Here is a 24,147-nt window from a genome sequence, read left to right as displayed (position 1 = left end):
GAGCCTTCTCTTCTATTGCTCTGGGCAACCTGTTTCAGCATCTCATCATCCCTTGAGTAAAGAATTTTCTGCTAACATCTAATCTAAATATCTTCTCTTTTAGTTTTAAACCATTCCCCTTTTTCCTATCACTATCATACCATCTAAAAAGTCAGTTGTTCTCCTGTTTATAAGCCATTAAAGGAAGGCCATAATGAGGTCTCTCTGGAGTCTTCTCCAGGCTGAATAAGCACATCTCCCTCAGCCTCTACCCTCAAAGGAGAGGTGCTCCACCCTCTGAACTCAATCCTACAGCTCCACCTCTTTCTTGTGCTGGGGGTCTTATGCCTGGATGTAGTACTCTTGATGAGACCTCACAAGGAAGAGAACTTGAGGCAATTCATGTGAGATGAGAGATGCAAATAGATCATCAGTGTAATCACAATACTATAAAACACATTGAAACATCACCTTACTACTGTATCTCACTAACAGATGAACAGTGTGGGTGATTGGGCAGATGACTTGAGGAACATATAAGATTGCTCCTCTGTGCTACACAAAATCTGCCGCTAACAAGTTAATAATTCATTTTAGTATGACTTGAACCACTAGAGGTCCATGATAGATATCTCAATCTTCATCCCTTGTTATCTGAAACAGCAATGTTAAAACCTTAGAGGTTTTAACATTAACTGGTTAAAACAACTTCCATATGTATCCAGCAAATTATTCAAGATTTCTACATACAGTCTCTCAATCAATTATCTCAGAGTTCAGAAGTGAATTAAAAAAGCTAAATAAAAAAATAGCTGTAAAAAAAAAGGCTAGCACAACTGGATTTTCAGAGCACAGGATGAGAGCAAAAGTGTCTTAAAAGAATGGTGAAAGAAAAATTTATTACAAGTTCTTTGTAACACTTTATCTGCTGGATTCAATAAAACTGCAGATACTCAAGTCAGTAATTTTATTTATAGTGATATTTTAATCCATATATAATTTCTGACAATGCATAAAGCAGTCACTTTCAGAGAAGTAATGTACTCTGGATGTACAGTTATCACTACAACACAGCCAGAGCCTTAGGCATCCCTGACAAATCCTAAGTTAGGTTGTGTTCCACTGGGACAACATCTTCCTTCTCATCTTCTTTAAACAGATAGAAACTCCTTGCAGCCTCATTAATTGCCTGTATGCAGTATGAACTTGAACAGCAGGCTGTGAGACAGCTTTATTTTATGTTCTGATCTGCTGCATAGAGGTTCACGAAATATAAATGACTGCGGTTGAAATTTCATGCAACTCCAAGCTCTACTGTCAGAAAAATAATGCTAAATAATTTCCTGCTGCATAGAGTCAAAAATTACTATTGCCATCATTTTCTTGTTCTGTTGAGATCACATCTTGTTCCAACAGGTAAAAGTACACAGTCCTTACAGAATCAGGTTTGAACAATGTGAAGCAGAGTAAAATGGCTGCTACAAAAATTTTAACACCACTCATAGCAGCTAATATTGCCATTAACACCAGTATTTATGCATTCTTTTGCTAGAAAATAATTTGATTGTCTCCTAAATGATGAAACAATCTTTCACAGCTCATCTTTAACAATAACTTCCCAGTAATTTTAACAATTTAGTTGCAGGATCATATTTGTTTCTGTAAGAAAACTTAATGGCAAGCTAAGTTTTTAAGTCCCTCTGCTATTTTTACACCAGGTAAATCTTACAGAGCTCATGACAGGTTTTTCCCATTAAGTTTTTGCTATCTCACCTGCTGGAAGCAGCTGCGCACGCTGGGTTCAATGTTGCTGCCACCAAAAGCCGCCACCTCACCCAGCTGCCGGGGGATCTGGATGGCATCATGCAGCAGCAGGCCAAGCTGCCTCTGGTCGCACATTTCTGTGGGACCTGACACTTCCTTGAAGAGATCTGCAACACCAACAAGAGGCACCAGCTCGTTTCATTTTCATCCATGCCCCTCTTAGTAAAACAACAGCTTGAGTTCCTTTAATCCAAATGTAGGCACAGATGACTGCCTGCCCATTTCCAACAGTGCACCCTCTCCTAAATCTTGACTACTTTGACTACTTTTGCTGGATCTGTAACCATACAAACAAGAGGAATCAGGCCAGATGAACTGCACTGTACAGCTACATAAGGTACTTTCCAATACATAACATTATTATGGCTCCTACTACTCACAACCAGCTATGTGACAAAGAAAGAGACATGACAAAATTGATACAACTTTTTGTGCTCAACAGGAATCATGTTTGCTTCCTAGAAAACCACATCTGTTTCTATACACGTTTTTTTTTTATTGATTCCCTTTCCTAAAGCACATGACGAGCCCTGCAGTGTAAGTGGGGCTCTGGGAAGCTGATGCAACAGAAAAATTTGAGGCTGAAAGGATCAAGTAAATTGTTCCCAGCACAGACACTTACTGGGAAAAAAGATAGTGCTTGTACCTACTTAAGAGTCACAGAAAAGTATTGAATTAATAGAACTGTACACAGCCCAGAAAATATTTCTTAGTTTCTCTATAAATTTGATTGAGCTCTTTTGAGATTTTTAAGTGTTAAAATTTTCAGCTAAAAACCCACATTACTTCCAACAATCCTCCTTTTATGAACTTTATAGTTGTGTAGATTCTTATTTAGTCACAAGATTAATCTCTTCTGAAATATCTTAAACACAGTTCTTCTTAGAAAAGAGTTTTAAATTCTGCGGATGGTGTAAGTTACAAAAGAATCATGAATTCTCGGTTTTCAGTTAAAGTTGGCTTTTACAATCTCTTTTTGCACTCAGTTGCTGGCTTGGATTAAAGCTCCAAATAATGTTAAAAAGAAAAAAAAAAAAAAAAATCATTAATACTATACTACTATATTCCTACTTCATGTTTCCTACCCGAACAAATGTTAATAGATTAGAAAGACAAGAAATTTGAAAATTCAATCTGATTGCACTTAATGATTGAGAAACAGACAAGCTTCTTTCAGAAACATTCAAGAGAAACTGTTTTATTATGCTCCATAAAATGTTTTATACTTCATTTGGAGTAACTGTCAAGCTTTGCCAGCACATTTCAGAAAGATGGCTCATATCTTTTCTCTTGGAAAGGGAACTGAGGCAGAAGAAAGTATTTTCACCTCATGGACAACAGCACTGACAGAACAAGCACTGCCCTGTTGTAGGCTTGCAGCTGCAACTGGAATAGTTTTCAAGTATATAAGAGTCCAGTTCAAAAAATGATGAAGTAAAAAATACCTGCTTGATTTTTTAATCAGGCAGTGTCAGTGGAGACAGGCACCACAAGAGCAATTTGCTCACTGCTGCAGCTGGGAGGAGGAGGAAACTTTCCCAAGCCCTAAAGCTTCAGTTGACTGTGAGCTAAAAAACAGAAATAAAATGACGTGGCAAGATAGAGAAGGAGAGTGATCAGCTTAGGCTGATGCAAGGAAATCAGCAAACACAGTGGAGAGCTCAAACTCATCCATAATACCCCAGAAAAAAACAACAACTTAACACTGGTATCTATGCCATATAATTGAATGTCAATGTCCAAAGGAGTTAATGAATGGCATCCTCCTCCCTGCAAATCCTCAGTGCCATTAGTGTGACAGTGTTCAACTCAAGGCACAGAAAGCAAAAATGTCCCTACTATCTGGCCAACAACATCCTTATAAAAACCCATGAGCTGTATCCTAGCAAAGGAGATTCAAAAAGCAGCTGTAAAGTGGCAGACATGGGAGATGGGCTCATTGATGAAAATCAACCAACTCTTTCCCCCAGAATCACCAAGAATGATGTGAGGGCAAGGTAAGGCCAGAGATCATTTCCCATATATAGCTCACATATGCCCCTTTGTTTTGAGGACCAAATAGAGTGTAACACTGATACAGCTAGATCAGATAACCAGCCTCTCAAATGGAAAAAATAAAAAGGGGGCCATGAACCATTTGCTCTATAACTGAAGATGTAAACAGTTTACCACAATGTGACTATGTTCACAGGTCCATTTTTATCCACAGGAGCACCCAGGCATCTGCTTGAAGCTAAGCATGTCTTTTAAGCATTTTCAAGAATAGGCATTCTTTAATTGAGGTTTCAGTGTTTTTCGGAAGTAATTGAGATTTTTTTAATTAAAGATTCATTCTCATGTCAACTCTGCAGTGCAGTGTATTTAAAAGAAGCTTACTTTAAAAATAAAACCTTTAGAAATGGTTGAATTGAGAAGATCTCCCTGTATTGGAAATGAATGTGCGGTCACCAAAATTACTATTTTTACTGGAAAAAAGTGAATGTGACTAATGCTGACTGGTAAAAAGATAGAAGAAAATAAAAAAAGTTTGATATTAGAAAAAGAAGTGCAAAAGTTTGATTTTTCCCAAAATGGAAGAGAAAAAGATGAAGGTCAACTTTATTGGTAAATTGGAATTGTCATTCCTTGTTTAACATATTATTTCAGAAATCTAACATCTCAGCAGCCCAAAAATTATGTTTCTTCAAGCTGATTCCTGAAAATCTAAACTCTGTGCAGGCTGAGACAGAAAACACCTGAGCAGAAAGCTGGATAAGCAGTTTACAAACAATTGAAAGGTTCATACAAAACTTTTCTTAAAAACAAGAAATTTGCCTGTTTTATAACCAGCTACTTTGAGAAGAAATGCCTTTCTACTTGAGCAACATTTAATACCCTGTCAGCACGGTCTATGCCCTGCTTAAGGACTCCAACCACACCTTTACAATGCCTGCCCACAGCTTACAATGCCTGAGATTGCCAAAGACTCAGAAATACTTAGAAGAAATACAGCCAAAAAGCAAAGGCAAACATCAGAAATTAGTGTGAGAAAGGAAAAATCAGAAGGCAGAAATTCATATAAAGGACTCATATTTGGAGGTCTGTTTTTCTTTCAAGTGGCTTTTATTATTTTTTTTCAAAATATTAGTATTATCAATGTTTTTCACAAGAGAATCTGAAAGCACTCATCAGAGATAGGAAAATCTGTCTCAGCAGTATATGAGTAGTAGGAGATGATAAAAACAAAACCAAGACAGGTCACACTGGAGGTCAGTTTGTGACACGTGATGACCCCAAAATGCTGACTGCATTCCTACCAAATGCCAACAACCCATACACATCACTGCAATTTCATTCATTTCTCCACAAAATTTCTTTCACACTGAAGAAATATTTTGCTTTCTGACATTTCCACAGCTAATCAAGAAAGAAACAATAAAGCTAATAATACACAAAAGATATCACAGCCAGGCATACTGATCAAAAACAAAAAAAGTGCATGCATTAACTGACTATTAATTCTCTACTATTTCAGTTTCAGATGTATTTCATGTTGAAGTTATGACCATTTGGCACGAAATTCTCCTGGGACTTATTCTGCATTAATTTTCTTGGTCTTTTCAAAAAAAAAACTGCAGATTTGCTGCTGCTTTTATTTCACCATTAAGCACAAAGCAAAGACACGAAAACTAATCCACTGCAGTCATTTCCTCATTTTGCTGTCAGTGTCTGTATTATTAAGCAACTGCAAGTATACTAACTGGTTAGTGACAGCAGTTTTAAGTGAGCTTATTCTCAGTAGGAATTATTTTTTTAACCATCTTTTTGTAGGGCTATCATTCTGTTAACCGCAGCCTAACTCCCAAGCTGTAGAAAACTGTTCAATTTTGCACCAAATTGCAAATTACCTTCTGAATTGTCATTGCTAAACAAAGATATGCCCACAAGACCATTTAGTTATGGACTATTTCACTGATACGTCAAATGACAAAGAAATTAAATACCAAGTCTTAGTAAGGGCTCTACTTCAGATGCTGAAATATGCCTCAATACATAAGCATTGAGCAAAAGTACAAATAGCTTATGCATATTTCAGCATCTGAAATTTTCAATCCAGGATTACAAGATGACTTACAAACATTTTTAAAGAAAGCAGAAATTGATGCAGAACTTCAAAAGCCCATGGCAAATGATGTTGCTAACCATTTTATACGGTTTCTCCAAACATCTAAGGCAACTACTGCAATGAAAAGCAATTTTAAGACTATGTGCCTAATATATAACTGTCAATCACCTATGATGCTTTTATACAATGCCTAATCTCTCATTCTGTATTTCTCATGAGGTTCTGTCAAAGTTTATTGATTCTCTTCTACTCCTGCAATTATTTTGATCAAATATTTTCAGCAAATATTTTCAAACTGCTCAGTATTTCTCAAGCTTGTAAGGTTATTTAAATCAATATCATTTAAACTTTCATTGTACAATTCTGGCAGTAAGCACATGTACTGGAAAATTATCGTCAGAGTTCAAGCCATCTTTCTCATACACATAAGAAAAAGTTGCTTGTCATCATTTGTTAAAATCAGAAAAGGGTTAAAGAAAATTAGTCAAATAGACCACTTCTCCGGCTTCTACACAGCTACGTTTTCCTTTGCTTTTGGAAGAATTGTAATGCTGTGAAATATGACTGTGCATAACTCACATCAATACTTTCCAGTCAGAGTATAGATCCTACATCCTCCACTGTCACAGATGATTACAAAAACAGTTCTTTTTTACTTATAAAGAAATAGTTTGGCTGCAGGCACAAGAAATGTAATACCGCAAATTTTCCAACAATTTGCATCATTAATATATGCGACTTTAAATTATATACAAAAACGCATTTTATAAAACACATTCTTACATCTGTACTTCTCTTCCAGAAGGCCCTTAGATAGAGACATCAAACCAATTTTCAGGGATTGGACTCGAATTTTTCCAGTTCGGCCACTGAAATTATAAAAATAGAACAACGTAATGTAGTTAGTTTCATTTCAGTATAACTCAAGTCTATTCAAAACAAAAAGTCATCGGTGAGTTCTGTTTCATATCTCAAAACAAATTAACAGTTTGCAACACTTTAAGAATGGTTTCATTACAAAAACTCAGCTAAATAGTTTATATGTCAAAACAGTGCACGCTGCTCCAAAAGGGCAGAAATTTAGCTCTATTCTTGATATGACTTAAGAATGAGAAACATACTGAAAAGAGGCATATAAGCATGCAGCAAGAAATCTAGTATGAAATGAGCACTTCGCTCTAACACCAAGTTTTCATATTGAAGGAATTTCTTCCACTTCATTTTTTCATTCTGTCTAAAATGTTCTGACATACATGTGCACCAACACAGAGTCAATGACATGCAGTAATTAGACAATGTGGAGCTGTTATTCTTTCTAAGGAACATGACCTTGGGCTCATCTTGTCCAATGTGAAAAGAAATCCACAAACCTCCAAAGCACAAGGCAAACCTTAAGCAAACTTAATAGACAAAGATCTATCAAAGCAAGTGATTTTAAACCCACAAGAAAAACACTGTTCAAACAGATGCTAAAACAATAAAACCCATGTATATGGAAAAGGACAATTTTAGAGTTCAAGATCAGAGCAAGAAACATATTCTGTGAGAGATCTGATGATTTCTGTTTCCAAAGACTAGAAAACACTGTACAATTTGTCTTTAGATGAGACACAGCAAACAGATCATGAGCAGTAGTTAAATTGTATGTATTTGCACACGGCACCCTGCATTTAAGGTTAGATGAGTCCTTCTCCAGCAAGTAAGATTATAATAAAATTAATCTCATCCAAAACACTGGTTTGATCACTTTTGTGATGGAATATGATATATCCTTTAATTACTTCTGGAGTGGTTATTAGATATCCCTTTATATCTTTTCCCCAATCAACAAATGTTCTGCTAATTTACTTCACAAATGCTGCACTGAATACAAGATTATTAATTTATTCCTGGTTTCTCAGTACACTACCTAACCACCCTACAAATATTAATGCATTTGTCTTCACAACCATCACCTAATCTTGTGAGACTAGACAGTATTATCTTCTCCATCCCACAAGTTGAAACAGAGGTACAGAGAAATTATTGCCAAATTAATCAAAAGCGCCCATTACTTTTACTGCCTATCTTGAAAACCAGGACCCAATTTTCCAGAATGTTGTAAAAGTGCCATCTATTTTATACATTCAAGCTTAGCTTCAAATTACCTCTTTCAATCACAGACAAGACATCATTCTGAGCCTAACTCATAAATGGTTCTTTTTGCAACTCTGATAACGCTTTCAGTGTCCTTTCCTGAGTATGGTTATCTGTGTTTTAAATTTGTATTCAAAGGAAAAATAAAGCAGAACATTCACTTGTGTTTGATTTAATTAAGGACTGCCCAGAGTATTTGTGCAATTGTTTGTTAAAGGAAGAAACTCAGGAGAACTCGGCAGCTTAACGGTAAGAGCACGCACATAGAGGCTTCAAAGCTCTCCAGGTTTCAACAGGTTGTTGCTGGGACTGTGAAAAAGCTACTTTGCACAAAAACTACTTCCTTAATAAATTATAAATGGAATTCAAAAGCCTACAATATTATGTTTTTCTAAAGAGCGACATATTTTCCCCCGACCTTTTTCTTGGAAATAGCTAAATATTAGCAGTGAAGTTTTATCTATAACAAAACAAACAAGCAAACATCACAAAAAGCATGCACACAAGAAAACCACCAACAAAACTTCACACTAAATCTACAGACTTTGTAGCATTGATACTTCTTATTCAATGATTTAAGTTTGCCCAGTTTACAGAGCTACAAAATCAGCGAGGCTGTGAGATCATTTGGTCCAACTCCCTGCTCAGAGTGGACTCATCTAAAGCAGGTTGCCCAGGACCATGCTGTCTAGTTGGGTATTGAAAAACTTCAAGGATGGAAACTCCACAGTGTCTCTGGACAACCCATGCCACTGTGCTTGATCACCCTCACAATGCAAAAATATTTTTCTTACATATTTAAGTGGAATTTTCTGTGTTTCAGTTTATGCCCATTGCCTCCTATTATGTCACTAGGCACAAGTAAGAAGGGCCCAGCTTTACCCTCTCTTCTGCTCCCATCAGGTATCAGTGCACACAGATGAGATCCCCCTCAGTCTTTTCTCTAGGCTGAACAGTTGCAGCTCTCAGCCTCTCCATCAGATATTTCTAGCCCTTAATCATCTCTGCAGTCCTTTCACCAGACTCTACCCAGTACGCTCAGATCTCTTATAATAGGAAGCCAAGGACTGCCAAGAAGAGCTCTCCACATGTGACCTCACCTGTGCTGAGTAGAAGGACAGGATCATTATCTACCTGCTGATAACACCATTGCTAATGCAGTCCAGGAGCCTGTTGGCCTTTGCCACAAGCACATTTTGTTGATTCGTGTTCAACTTGGTTTCCAACAGGACCCTGAAGATCTTTTCTGCAAAGCTGCTTTCCAGCCAGTAGACTTCCTGCCTGTTCAGAGTCATGGGGTTTTTCCATCCCCTTGCCATTTCCCTTCATTGAACATAATGACATTTTCATTGGCCCACTTCTCGAGCCTGTCCAGGTCCCTCTGAATTCCACAACCATCTTGTTGTGCTTTGTATACAGACACCTCAAATCAAGGTCTTGCAGTGGAAAGGTTCAGGAAGCTTTAAAACTTGAATTCACACAAAATTTATGACTCAAATGTTTAGAATTAAATGTTAGCATTAAAGCAATACAAGTATGCCTGTCATTAAAAAGTCAATTGGTAAGACCAGTTCAGCAGCTCAGATATTATTCACTCTGATCTTGGTTAAGGAAACACCAAACCATCGTATTTCTATTAAGTGGTGTAAAGTTGCCCATTCTCAGACAATTTAATGACAGGCAGTATAAAAAATGGCACTTTATTGACCTCTGATCTGTCTTCAGGTAAAAATGGCGAGCACTCTTTATGATTACAAAAGGTCATTCACCACCTCCTGCCCCAGTCTAAGGACTTGCCAACCTTATAATGTGACACTGACATTCTCTGTCCTCAAACAAACTGCATTTTTTTCCCCTCTTTCTTTTTAGAAAGAAAAGAGAGTGGTTAGAGAGATTAGGGAAAGGAGGAAATTCTAAAAATCTTTTTTTTCTAGATTATTTGTTTGTCTGTACTTAAGTTTCTGGCAGAATCCGGGCTGTATGCCTCAGGTATGAACTCCCTATTTCACCTTCATCTACTGCTTGTCGGGAGCTGGCAGAGAATCCAGAATTAATTCAAGTTTTAAACCTGCCAAAAGTAGCATCAAAAAAGAAAAAAAAAACAAGTTTCACATATTTTCCAGGCATGGTAGGACAGAGAGTGCCTTCAAGGTGCAATACCACAGAGAAAACTAGCTTAGTGGGAAATCACATAGGCCAAGGAAAGAGGCCATACTCATCAGTGGGTACCATGATGCACAGGTAGAGAGGCAAGAGAGAGTTGAGTACAATTAACTTTGTAGCATGTTTTGGACTCTCCATCCAAGGAGGGACAAACCATTCAACTGTTTCAGAGATCCAACACAGCTGCAGAGAATATTAAACAACTTCTTTCTGCAAAAAATGACTATTACTACCTTACAGTATCATAGACAAATGACAAAAAAATAGCCACAGCATTAATATAGAGAGTGCTTTTATCCTATATTGTATTTCAGTAGATAGCAGAATTTGTGGATGCATAAAGGCAGTGACAGTGGCGGGCAGCAAGAATAAGAAATACAGGTGCAACAGGTCCACGATATCTGAAACAGAAACTATGTTCCTCATTCCCCCCACTCCCCAGGGGCTGTAGTGCAAGAGCATGTATGACAGACTTTAAAATATCTGAAATAACTAATTTTAAGGGTTGTTATCCCATACTGAGAGCTATCAGTCCATTTTCATTGGACATTTTAGAAAATCTGACAGTAAACAGTCCAGAACAATAACCACCAGCTACTGCTTCTGGATGATTTAAACACAGGCCTGCCTGCATGATTTAATTGATCAATCACTTTATTTCATGGCTCTCATTTGAAAAAGGCAAAGTATTTATTTTTAATTTTATTTTAAAAATCATCTGACTAATTAACTCAAGGTGCTTTAAGTTTGCAAAATGTTTATAGGGCAAATGTTGCTTTCTGGAACAACCCGTGAGTCCTTGAAGAAGTAAAAGTCACCAAGTAAATTTAATCTGTTTCTCTCCTCTGCTCAGCTTGAAGGATGAATCATTCCTGATGTGTCAGGAAATATCAGAACACAACAGCCTTGTCTACTATTTCCAAAAATAATTTGGTTCTTTTTAAGGGCCAAAGACATCTGTAGGTAAGTCTGAAGAACTTTCTAACTTGCCATCAATCTGTGAATCCGTAATTAAATCTCAGGTTAATAGCATGCGACTAACAGATGCTTATTGTAGACAGTTTAATGATTTGAAACATTGTATACGTACAACACCAGTGCAATAAACAACTGAAATGCCAAGAGACAAATTAGTCCTTTCCTAAAGGCAAATTAAAAAAAAAAAAATACAGTTGAAAATTGGTGCCTGTTCTCTTTCAGCAAACTTTTTTTCTTGAATGGAGTTGACAGGGGAGCAAGGAAACACGCTGTAAGAGGTAACCTTCATCCTCCATTTTTAGAAGTTTGAAGTAATATTAAAGCCTTTCATCAGTTTGAACAATTACCTATACTAATGCTTTCAATGTTAACAGCAAGGGGAAGTGGGAGCAACAGGAAACATTACTGAAAGAGAACGGTTTGTTGCTTACTATATGCATTTTAAATATGAACAGATTAAACAACTGATGTCTAACTGAACTTAGGAAACAAACGTAAACCAAAAAAATAATGTATGAGTGACAGTTTGAAAATAAAACCCTAGTAACTACAGAAAAAATTCTCTGACCTTATTAAGCCTCTCATTCTAAATATCCAACAATATTTAAGTGAAGCAAGCCACTCATCTACTGCTGTAAGTGAAACGTATATTCATCCACAATACAAAGATCTGCAAAATAAAAACATTTGCCCAAAGAAGTCCCAGTCATTATTTTATGTGCTCTCCAATATTCCAGAAGTAATGATAAGGAACTAATGACTAATTAACATAACTGTCCCATTAGACAAAAATATTGGAATGCTAAAACATAACAAGCAGTCAGCATATAACTGGCAAACAGTCATATGTACTCTTCACAACTCTTTCAGGTGCCTGCCACAATAACTAAAATAAAATTTTAAAAATCTATGAAGTATAGGAGCACTGGTCTGTGCACTATGGACTGTTGCAATTTCTCATTTTAAGCTACTGCACTTTAATCTCTGTATCAAAATTATCTAAAGGTATGACTTTTTGAAAAAGAACTTACTCAGGCTGAATCGTTTTTCTACTGTGAATACTTCATCCAGAAAGTACATCTGAAAAATTCATATAACAGTCCTACAAGTCTAGCATTTTTGATACATGATGTGCTATCTTCATACACACTAAGTTAATACATCACTAAATTCCTATAAACACCATGAACAGAAGCATATTACTTACCTATCATACACATTGAGTAGCCAGTTAAGACACATATCCACACAGAGAGGAACATTAACCATGTTACTGTGTTTCTCTTCAAGTCCACTGTAGATGGTAGTAAGACAGCTGATCACATCCTGGACACCAATGAGCTGGTCATTTTGACTCAACTTGTGCTGTCTGAAAATTTCAGTTGTTGTGTTCAGTTCCAACAGATCCACTAACAACAGGGAAACAAGGAAAAAAAAAGGCATGAATACAGACACCTGCGCATAACGCTGAAATAATTGTTCACGTGCATATTGTAGCAAACAATGTAGATAATTAGACAAGAAGCTATTTTCATTTACTAACATTACAGAGAAAATAACATTCTCTGCTAGAAGTTCACAGCATTTTGGTACAACATATTTAAAAAAAAAAACGGATCAACAAGAACACCATAATGGCACTGCACAGTTTAGCAGAACATCTAGAAAGCCACTGAATTAGTTTGTGCAATTAGAGAATCCTAACTTCAGATGCGTGCACTTTAGGAGTCCACTAGACTTAGTTTTCTGCATTTACCATACAGCTGAATCACATTTCAAGATTATCGCTTTAGATTAAACATAAAGCAAAGCAAATTCTTAGGTGAAAATATTCTCCAAAATGCAGTAGGTATGTACTGAGGCCTGATTAAATCAATTACAGTGGCTAAATGGAGGCTTGAAAGAAAGTAGGGTGAAGGACAGTGAAGTTTGTTTTGTTTTCCAGGACACTGAAATCTATGCTTACCAAAAACCATTTTCAACTCCTTTGTTACAGCATGCTTTCTATCACAGTTGATACCACATTTTACAGATGAAATGGGTTTAATACCAAATCTCACACAGATGTGAGATTGTGAAAACATTGTTTTGGCATGGTACAAATAAAAAGCTGCCTATGAACTCTTCTAATTCCTCTTGCAAAACAAAGTGAAAAAAAGAAATACATTTAGTGTACAGGAAGGAAGAGTAATATAAGTCAAAGGGTAGTAAAACTCCAGTGATATTTTTGGACAGAAGCAAGCACTTGAGCAAAACAAACAAAAGATATATATATATATACATTTATTTTTTTTTTAATAGCATGCGTGTTACAGTATATATATAAGAATTGTCCTGAGCTTATGCGAGTTTCTGGAGATCCAGGAATGCATTTATACTGTAACTGTCATTTCTCAAAGGAAATGAAACATGATGTGTTACAAATTGCTCTGTACCAATGGTGCTCAATAGGGACCCCAGAAGGGCAGTTTGTGCAAATTAGGTAAGTCTAGCTTGGGCTGAAAATAAGTACAGCAGAAAAAAAAGCAGGAGCAAGACAACATTAACCACTATGAGCAATATGTCAAAGATTTACTGAGCATCTAGCAGAAAAAAATAAGGTTATCAGCCAAAAGAAGGTTATATTTCCAATTCCATTGCCTTAATCTACCTTTCCTAACATAACTGCAAAATGAGAAACTTTAACATTGATTCTACTCTGACTTTACCAGGGACATATGTATGTTTGTTTTTCATTTCCTTTTTTTTTTTTTTTTTTTAAGGTCATCTTTTTGGGCTTGTAAATAAATGCCAAACATTATTTAACAAACATATTTACTGGCAGCAAAACACCTTGCCAGTAGTTTGACCGGAGGTAGCCAAAGGACTTGGCAGTGCACTGCAGTATCACCTTCTATATAATCTGTGTAATACACTGGAAATATCTCACAGGCATATTTAAATTATCAAACAAAACAAACAAACAAACACACACAATGCAATACATAATATTTGTTGAGGGTATTGTAGCCTGCTAACTGCAGGACTTATCTGCTGAAGTTAAGATCTCACATTCACGTTTCTGCTAAAGGATTCTAGAGGGAACTGGAAAGGGACTTTAAGTATTTTCACACTAAAGGAAACTGGTGCTGTAATAATGAAGACTAAACAAAATTTGTACACCACTCATGGTGAGCAACCAGAGGAAAACTGTCCCTACTTACTTCAGCATTCACTTGCCTGAATGGACTTTGGGTACAGGCAACCACCCTGCAGCAGTAAGGGCTATACACTAGCATAGTCCCTAGATTGGTTTGAGGTAAACAGAGGATACTTTCTCATTCCACATCATTTATTGAAAGTTTTTAAATTACCAGTATTTACGCAGATGCAGAAAAGTTAATGTGAGACTTGCATGCCATTGCTGGCACGAAGCCTACTGTATACAGGGTTTCTGCAGTACTTATGCACCCCTCAAACATGCTGAATGGCCAATTAACCAGCAAATGGACATAAGGGTCATGCCTTTCCTGTCTACAGTGAGAAGGTTTTCCCAAAGGAAACCAATAAACAGAAAACATCATTCAGCATGGTTCAAGCATGTCTGTGAGATGCACTTGGGAGCAACTAATGATACACAGCTGGTAGTGACAAATGTAAAACTGCTGTAATCCCAGAGAAAACAGGCAGACATTGCTGTGAAACTTCTGTATTAGAAAGACCCTGTGAATGTAAATGCCTGGACAGATGAGGTAAGTCTATGCAGCTCTTTTTCAGTCCAGTGTGCTTTACTGTTCCTTCCTTAGCTCTGAACAGTTAATATTCCCACTGGCATTCTGAAGTTTTGTATCACCTTAAGGAACTTAGTGACAGCACTCAGAATATATATGGAGGTTTTGCTCCCACTTTCCCTTCCAGTACCACACTTCAGTATGTGGAGCAAAATCATTTTTTGGAAATGAGCTGAAGTATGCTGGACAGTAGTAAAATACGCCAGAGCCTGGTGCTACAAAGCTGCTCTGTAAACGCTGCACAGGATATTCTCTCTGGCACCATCCTTGTGCTACAGCAGGACACTGCTTTCAGTGTATTTACCCCACATATCCTGAGACAGAAAAACTAATCAAGAATTTGTTCTTGCCAGCCTGCAACTTTTCTCAGCTTCCTGCAAAATAAATGCAAGGTACATACATACGCACATCAGTCTGTGCAGGAATCTACCTTCCAACACCAGCGCAAGATGAAAAATGAAAAAATGATTCTATTTGTCTATTTCTAAGGGGGCTGCAAGTGAAAAAGAGCCTCTTCCATACCATTTTTTTTTAAATTAGTGATAGCAAAGACAGAAATGAAACACAGATCTTAAATGACTTATTTTTGAAGCTGCTGGTGAAGTACTAACTCTGTATTACCAGTCCTTACTGCAAAGTCAAAATTCATTAAGTGCAAGTGGGACTAAGCAACCTGCTTCAGCTGTGCCCTTGGAGTTCTCACCAAAAGGCCTTTTCAGCTGCATAGACACTGTAGTTGTGACAGCAATTTGTCATATTTTACAATTTACAATGACCTCATTTTCTAGTGATTTGTTTTGACAGTTTCTCTGCCTTAACTCATAAGCTTTTCTAAGCACCCTGCATCCAAACACCTTTAAAAAACAGTTAAAATTACAGGAAATGCAATGGAAGACTAAAGCAACTCAGACAAGAGAATGACTAGCAGGGGCACAGAAGATGATTCTGTCCCCACCTTTCAAGAAATTCACCAACAATAAAAAGACAAAAATTCTAGATGGCACTTAATCACTGTCTCCTTCCCCAGAGACAGAAAGTTGTTGTAGAATTCAGCTTTGTGGATAATCTACATTATCCTTCTTTAAAAGTCATACTGTTGTGCTCTCAGAAATTAAATCAATGTTTTGTCAAATACACACACATTATAAAGTTTTTTTTTTCGGCTGCAGTACAAAAGAAAAGCAGGTACTGAGTCTTTCTTATCGTGCGACAGAGAAATGGAGCAAGCATGCAGCTTAATAAACAAGGCATGCAGAATCTGTAAAGACAACAGTTTTACTCCTGGCTTTTTCAAACTGGAATATTCTCTTTAGCTCTTACTGCTTTTCCCTCTCTCCACTTTGCTCTTCTCTCCTCTGAAACTGGAGAGAGTATTCATTTTGATAGTAGCTCACTTTTGAAGTCTATGAATGAGGAGAGCCAACCATTGCAGTTATTACAGAAGTTGGTATATATTTTGAAAAAGCAAGAGCAGGGAGTATACTCCTCCTCAAAGCTTATTGGATGTTACAAATGCAAAGTCTGTTCTATACAAGTTGCTAGACTACCAGTATGCATATCAAGAACAGGCAGCATGATTAGCATCCATCATGTGCAGTCTGTTTTTTCAATCTTCTTTCTTGACAGTGGCATACAGAAGAAGATTTTTACTTTGCTTTCTTGCCTCCATCCCTCTTTTTTCCTTTTTTTTAAAGGTACATGTTGATACATACTGTTTGCCCTGTACACTGGATAAGCAGAAAAACAATCTTGAAGGTCCTTTCCCATACCCTCAGTGTAAAAGCACATACTATCAATAGATAGTATTATCAATAGAAGCAGCTTATTTTGTCATAGTATGCTTTTTGGGGACTAAAATGTACAGCAATATCAACTATCTATAACCATGCTCTATACTTCTGTATTTAGAATGACCTACACTCTTCTTTATCTGTAGTTCACCCAGAAATATATTCTCTCTGAGAGCACTATTATCAAAGTTACATCATGCAGTAGTAAACACTTCAGAAAATTGACTTTAGTTCTATAAGATATTGTAAATTTTCTCATTTTTAGTCAAGGTTCAGAATATTAATCATTTCAGACTAGGTTTTAGCATTTCAGATCGGGAACGGTATACAACAGGCAGAGGATTAAACTTCATCTTCCTGTCACTTCTTAGAATATTATCAATGGCCATACTACTTCAGTTTGCCTTCCACATTTCTTTTCAGTCACTGATTTTCTTTATTTGTGACAATGATACCTACTATTGGGAATTCTTATCATTTCATTGGTAGACTATTTTTCAAGGATGTTATGTGGTTCCTTGTTAAATGTTAATGTTATGAAGCTTATGCTGACCCTCCCTTCCAGAAGTACTGTACAGAAACTGTTTGTCTCAAAGGGCAAACTCACAGCACAGTGCTTTCTGCAGTCGTCGGATTTTGATGGCTGTACGGTAGGCTGAGAAGCGTACATTGTTCAAGTCAGCTGAAAGAGCAGAACAGAAATGTGAGCAGTCTTCAAAAGAGTCCACAAATCTCCTTCACATATAATTTTTCACACTGCTACATACTGAAAAAGCCCAACATCCCTTATTTTCACTGCAATGAATTAATAGCATATATCAGAACAAACAAAAACAATGGACAAGTTATTGTAAAAAAAAAAAACACCTGCAGAGAACGCCCCATGGCTTTGGCAGTCCAGTGTGTTCTGAGATTACTACACCAGATTCCAAACACTATCTCTGACATACATGTCAGAGTTTTATACATGTATTATTAAATACGGAGGTTGGCAGCCCTGCATGTAGCAGGGGGGTTGGAGCTTGATGATCCCTGAGGTCCCTTCCAACCCAAGCCATTCTATGATTCTATTAAGCAGTGTTGAGTAGATTTCAGACAAGTGTTCAAATATAGTAAATTTATCAAATGTCTTAAAACTCTACTAGACAATATATGGACATAAAGGGCAGCAAAGGTCACAGTTATGGAGAAAAATGACTCTTTAACCCGTTATTTCCATGTGGTGACTTTGTTAACACTGCTTTGAAAGAAGCAGTGAGATAACCTTAAGTTCTATTTTACAAACTGATAAGTACAGTAGTTGGTTATTTTTCCCCATACTTAAAAGCATTTTATCCTTACAGGTACGTTGAATTCATTGTATTGTAATAAAGTCTAGCCTTTAATGATAGCATAGATGCTCTGATATGTTACAAAAATTAGTTCACTCCAGACTCATAGCCCACATCACTGGAAACTACCATATGAATTTAACAGAAATAAAACACTGCATTAAAGAACAGAGTCAGAGAATATTTTTCAGAAAGAAAATTACAGGCATGAGCAAGATGGTAGGTTTTGTGCAAAATGCATCTCCTCAGAGTGGGAAATACCATAACATAAAGCCCATGGAAACTCAGATGTGGTCAACATATCAATCCAAGCTTTCACTCACAGAATGAATGTCATATGAGGGATTAAGAAATGCACTCACCTAATGACTGGAAAAGGTCAGTCATTTTAGGATGATCCCAACAAGTTGTCTGGGTCTCATGACTACAAAGGAATAAGGCAATCAAAATTTCAGGCAACACATATGCACACATGAAAAGGACAAAAAAAAATCTTCCGACTTTGTGTTAAAAAGGGAAGAATTGAATCAATTCTTTTATTAAAAGATCTGATCTGTGACGCTCAGTTCCTCAATGCTTTTAATTGTTAAGTTAGACAATAGCCCCTCCATATTTAACATTAACTTTTCATTCTAAATACAAAACAGAAGCACATATAAATGTAAAGCTGAAGCACATCAGTAAGTTGAACACGCAAAGTTTCCTGCAGCAGTAGCATAATAAAAATACTCATAATATGCATTTTAAAAATAAAAAGCATTGATATTTTACTTTGGACCTCAATGCATATCTGAACACATGTATCAAAAAACATATAACAATTGGAAACTTTATGTGCAGCACATCTAATTGAAAATCTGATCACTCATCTGACGGTCAATCTGTAAGTATGTTAATTCTGGGGGGTGCTCTACACTAGCACTCACAGAATTGAGGTTCAACAGGCAGCATCAATTAACTACCATTTGTTAAAAAATTAATTTGAGAAGTTGTATTTAAAAGATCATAGTACTCACTTTAAAAGTTAATAATGAAAAAGTAATGATGCTAGGTTAGCAGATAATAATTAATGAGAATAGAACATGGCTTATTTAATCTTTGTTTGTATTTTAAAAAATCACACACATTTTTCTTACACGCAGGGGTACTCTGTTGTAAATGACTTTAAATGGCACTAGTCCATTAAACGTAGTGGATTGTATCTTCACACTGTATAAACAACTGTGCCTCAGGGGGTGCACAATAATTTATTATTGATGATTATCATTTTCCAAACCAATGAAGAATGAATCCTTTTATGGTGGTAGAAAACCAGAGGCTAGAAGACCCCTGCTGCAAAAGGCTATAGAGACAGAACAGTTTCTGCGAAGTGGAGGCAGGCTCCAAATGAATTAAGTGTTGAAAGTCTTTCTTTACACTACACCCTTCTGAAATACAGTACTGGAAAGTGCATGCACTGTGCCTCTGTACTGAGGATCTGAATCCCATTTTACATTCTGCACACCAGTGTGACCTTTCCAAGTTTGGTTTTGGCCTAGGCCTCTGCAGTCAGCTTCTCTCCATTATGAGGCCAATTTCTCTGCCACGGATCCCACTAGTATGTTGACACCATCATGAATTTGTGAGGTAGTTTTCATGTAAGTTCATAGCCTAATATATATTTCTTATTAATCCAGTATGTATTAATCCTCTTTTTACTTATTATTATTATAGGTGACTGAAAGAAAGGAAAAGCCCTGCACATGACTATATTTATTTAAACATAAGAGTTTTATTCAACATACAGTCCAAATAGCATCTTCTGTTAAGGTGCTGGCTGACTTTCAAGTGTTCCAAATTCAGGAAAGAGCTGAAATTTATATCCTTATATTTGAATGCAATCCTAATTTTTATTATGTATTTATGCCTAAGCAGACCTTCTTTCCTGAACTGTAAGTTTTCATTGTTTTCAGTTTGATAATATCACTGCAGGAATTGCATTCAAGTTTTCAAATTCTAAATGGTGTGTTCAAGGTCTTGATATGCTGAACTCCAAAGTCAAGGCACATCACTATCTAAATCACTGGTTTTGCAGTGTCTAGAAAGACATTTTAAAAACAGCATTATGTTTATCCTTGTCCAGAAAAGTCATTTCAGAAAAAAAGTAGCTATACAATTTTTCCCCTAACAGGGGCACGCGAATAAATCATGAAGAAGCCAACATGAAAAGAAGGATGTATCTGGACTTGGTATAGTGCCAAGGTAAAGGTAACTGACTGTACAGCACTCTCACAAATCCAAGTATAAAACAAATTACATTATGTTAGAAAGAAGATATATGAGTTCAGTAAACAGGAACAGAAATATAATATAATGGCTGTAAAATAATCTCAAAGCCAGTTCTGAAGCTGCCAAATATCTGCACTATCATGTTAAACGAGATGCCACCATTATTGCTTTAACCATTTAAAATTGGTATCTTAACAAAACCCACTGCAGCTGTCCACAGTAATCAATCCAATAAGTGATCAGTTTAATAAAGCTTTTTGTAAAGAAACAGCTTTACCTCGACTTCTTCAAGATCAAGAGGAAAAAAAGGAAGGGAAAAAAGAAAAAAAAGACCAAGACTGGCAGTTTTACTACTCACATTACAAGTAGAAGACTTTCAAACTTCTTTGTTAAGAGCAAACAGCAGTACTGTGATAGATCCTTTACATACATATGGATATATAAAAATACATTTCAATATTTAAAATACTAAAGTATTAGTGTAAACAATGTGTGTGAACCACAAGCAAAATCAAATCATCTTAAAACTTAATCGTTCAGTTATTTTGTATGCCACCTGTGGCAGCTACTTGCCAGTGGAATTATATGAGATGAGATAGGAATGCAGTTCCTCTGATGGAAATGAAAAAAGTGGAGAGATAATCCCTTCAGTCAGATTGGATCACAATTCCCCAAGAGTTAGAACCTGTGAGCTGCAAAATAAGAGAAGCGAAGGTGTCTGTGCCAGATTTATTCCAAAACATATAGAAAGAAGTCATCCAGAGCAGCCTGGCAATCTCATACATGGATTCAAGAGAAGAGGAATGGGCTGATACTGAGTGAATCAAGCCAAACAGCCTGTTCACATCAAAGGAATCAGCAACCCCACTGCTCTAGGCAGGGCCTGTCCATCCACTAAATATATTCCACAGGTTAGACTTCATTCTTGAGACACCAAAGAAAGACTAAGAAGAATGGGGCTGGGAAAAAAAAAAAAAAAAAAAGTGTCTATAAATTAAAAAAAGAGCTAAAAAAAAACAACCAAACAAACCAAAACGTTGGGGGGAAAGGTTGGAATCAGTTCCTACTGTGACATTCCCTAACACAAAATTTTATTTGATAACAATTTCATAATATGCAAGGATTTTTATATGTGCAGGTAATCTTTCTATGCTACAAATAAAATTCTCAGACAAAGGAGTCATTTTATTAAACACTTCAAACAAGAGGCGTGCAAGCCATAGTGCTTTCTGGTGATTTGGTTTGCAGCTCATTGAAATAAGATCTTTCTCTGCTGTAGATATAGTAGCTTTCCTGTTACTAACACAAGAAGATCAAGCACTGAAAATTTTGCTTAAAGCTTTACAATACTGGATAGTCTATAAGAGATAAGACAGACTTGATTAAACCAATGGAGATCTTTGTGATCATGATCTTGCAGCTCCTTTTTATGCAAGCTCATGACATAGCAATCTATTTAAAACATGCGCTGCTTTAGTTACACTGTCAGGTATCATCCAGAGAATAAAAGTAGAGTTCCTTTGCTTCTCTGATTCCTTGTTCAGTAAACATAACATATATAAAATCTACAAGAACTGTAAAATTCATAATAAACAGGATTACACTTTTTCTTTATAGGCATCTGACACGCATATTGGAAAAGTATCATCCCTACAACAAAGGTCCAGAAACAGTGAAATCTAGAAAAGCAACTTGCGCTGTTTTTGGGAAGAAAAAAAAAAAAAAAAAAAAAAAAGTTCCAGCCATTTTCTGAAGATCTGAGGCATAATTATTTTACAACATCATGGAGAGAGTTGAAACTTGATTTCTCTGGAGTTTATAATTTCTGATTTGTCCAGAAGGCAATTAGTGAGAATTGAATGAGAGAAGTCAAGAAGTCTTCTGAAAAATTCAGTCCTGCTGGCATCTAACTATCAAAGACTGTGAAGAAATGTTATTTTTCTACAGAAAATAATCCGTAACCTTCAATGATGGAAAACTAAGGCTGCAGAGAAGCTAATCAAGATCTAAATTTGGAATGATGCAGAAGCAGGATGGGGGAAAAAGAATTTTGCATGAAAACTTGTTAAAACTCAAAACTTGAGAAAAGTCATTTTCAGTCATCTCACTAAACTGAAAAAACTCAAAACAGGCACTTAACAAGGGCAGACAAATCTACACAGTCTTTCCTCTCTGTTGCAGCTACTGTGGAAGTTCTGTCCCCAGTTTCATCGATCAGTGTTACCAAACAGGTTTACTCCAGGTCTCAAGATTTGAAGTCTGATGCTTCTCAAATTGCAAAGTTACAAGCTATAACTGGATTTACGTCCACAAGAAGTTTATCTTCGAGTTATAACATCCAAAGAAATTTCAGACTGAAGGGCTAACTCTTTTGCATACAAGAAGATATAGAAAAATTAATCGTATTACCTCAGAACACCATTTCAGTTCAGCAGTTTGTTAGAATCGTTTACAAAACTTCTTAGTATATTGTCAAGAATATTCCAATTAACACACACAAATAAATTCAAAATAAAAGGTCTAGTTTTATTTAGATAAACCTAAAATTTCACAATGTGAATACTATTTATTGGTGTAGGTGATTACTGATGTGTCCTTCCCATTCAAACAAAGTAATGTATGGCAAGATGAATCAGGGAAGAAGTTCAAGCATTTCACTAAGCCACAAGAGAATTCACCCAGTATTATTTTTTGGTTAGTATCAGACGACTGAGTTATTCAGAATAAGAGTGTTTCAGGTCTCTTCTGCAGAAACTCACTGTCACAATATAACAAACACCACAAAACAAGCATTCATGAATAGATTACAAAACAAAACACTGTAATTTTAGAAGTCTAAATGTATTTGTGTAAATTTAAATAACTAAAACCAAACATTACAGTTATAATATTCCAGTTTAAAAAAAAACCTAGATATTAATGAAGTTCTCTAAAGCTTAAATGACAAACATTTGTTCTGCTTCTTATCCATTATGTTTGCTTTCTAATTATAATCAGAAAATATAATTCATGTTGAAAACACATGATGATTGTAAATAATGAGCTGACAATTACCACTTAACTTATGATCTCTAGGAATAAGAGTCCTATCGAAACAAATGGAGCAAGTTGCCAATCGCCATTTGTTTCACTGATTTACAAAAAAAAAAAAAAAAATTCACTCTTTTTTAGCTTTTTCTCTGCAATATAGAAAACTATAGAGAAAGGAACCTTTTGTACAATTACTTACTATGGACAAAGTATACATATTTGTTGATTGTCACTGGCAACCAACTTGAGAGTAGCCACTGAAACAGTACTCTGGAATCCCTGTTAGGAAGCTTTCTGCTCTTGTAGCCGTTTGCCCAAAACATTAACTGAGATCTTTACTGATTACTAATGTACCTGCAGAACACAGAACTCTGACTTTGCTGTCCTTGCCAAATTTCAAAAGCAATACTCCCAATACTTCTGCTTTATAAACATCACATTGCGTTAGCCAGTCAGCGCATAGCTCGATTTTTCTGCTCCTTTTTTTTTTTTTTCCCCCAAGTCCATTGCAAAATACTGTCTTATGGTGAAAAAGAGTTGGCATAAGGCATTGGGGTTGGCATAAGGGTAATGTACTTTAGAGGTTGGTGGAGCAATTTACATGTAGATATTCTGAAATGCCTCCAGAGAACATATACTACTGTATTTCACTAATAGAAAATGAAAGCCAGTACGGCAACTAGTAATTGAAGAAACTCTCAAAACCTGAAATTTGTATGATCGCTTTCTGCAAATTGTATTTTATTCTCCCTGCTAAAGAAGACATTTCTTAA

General features: G+C 36.2%; 1 protein-coding gene across 5 annotated transcripts in view; it reads right to left on the bottom strand.

The window, feature by feature from the left end:
• UTRN (utrophin) overlaps positions 1–24,147 on the bottom strand; it is a 356,268-nt gene that overhangs the window by 45,875 nt on the left and 286,246 nt on the right. For 4 of the 5 annotated variants that reach the window (XM_085216963.1, XM_085216962.1, XM_085216960.1 and 1 more), the window contains 5 exons: positions 18,439–18,500; positions 17,353–17,427; positions 12,393–12,594; positions 6,692–6,777; positions 1,753–1,910 (listed from right to left, as the gene is read on the bottom strand). In XM_085216963.1, coding sequence (XP_085073089.1) covers positions 1,753–1,910; positions 6,692–6,777; positions 12,393–12,594; positions 17,353–17,427; positions 18,439–18,500 — 583 coding nt within the window. The remainder of the gene's footprint in view (positions 1–1,752; positions 1,911–6,691; positions 6,778–12,392; positions 12,595–17,352; positions 17,428–18,438; positions 18,501–24,147) is intronic. The other variant, XM_085216965.1, reaches the window with a different exon arrangement.

The sequence above is a fragment of the Meleagris gallopavo genome, chromosome 2 (assembly GCF_905368555.1).
Source record: "Meleagris gallopavo chromosome 2, MGAL_WU_HG_1.1, whole genome shotgun sequence".
Classification (NCBI taxonomy): Eukaryota; Metazoa; Chordata; class Aves; order Galliformes; family Phasianidae; genus Meleagris; species Meleagris gallopavo.
This window is presented reverse-complemented; position numbering and strand designations above follow the sequence as displayed.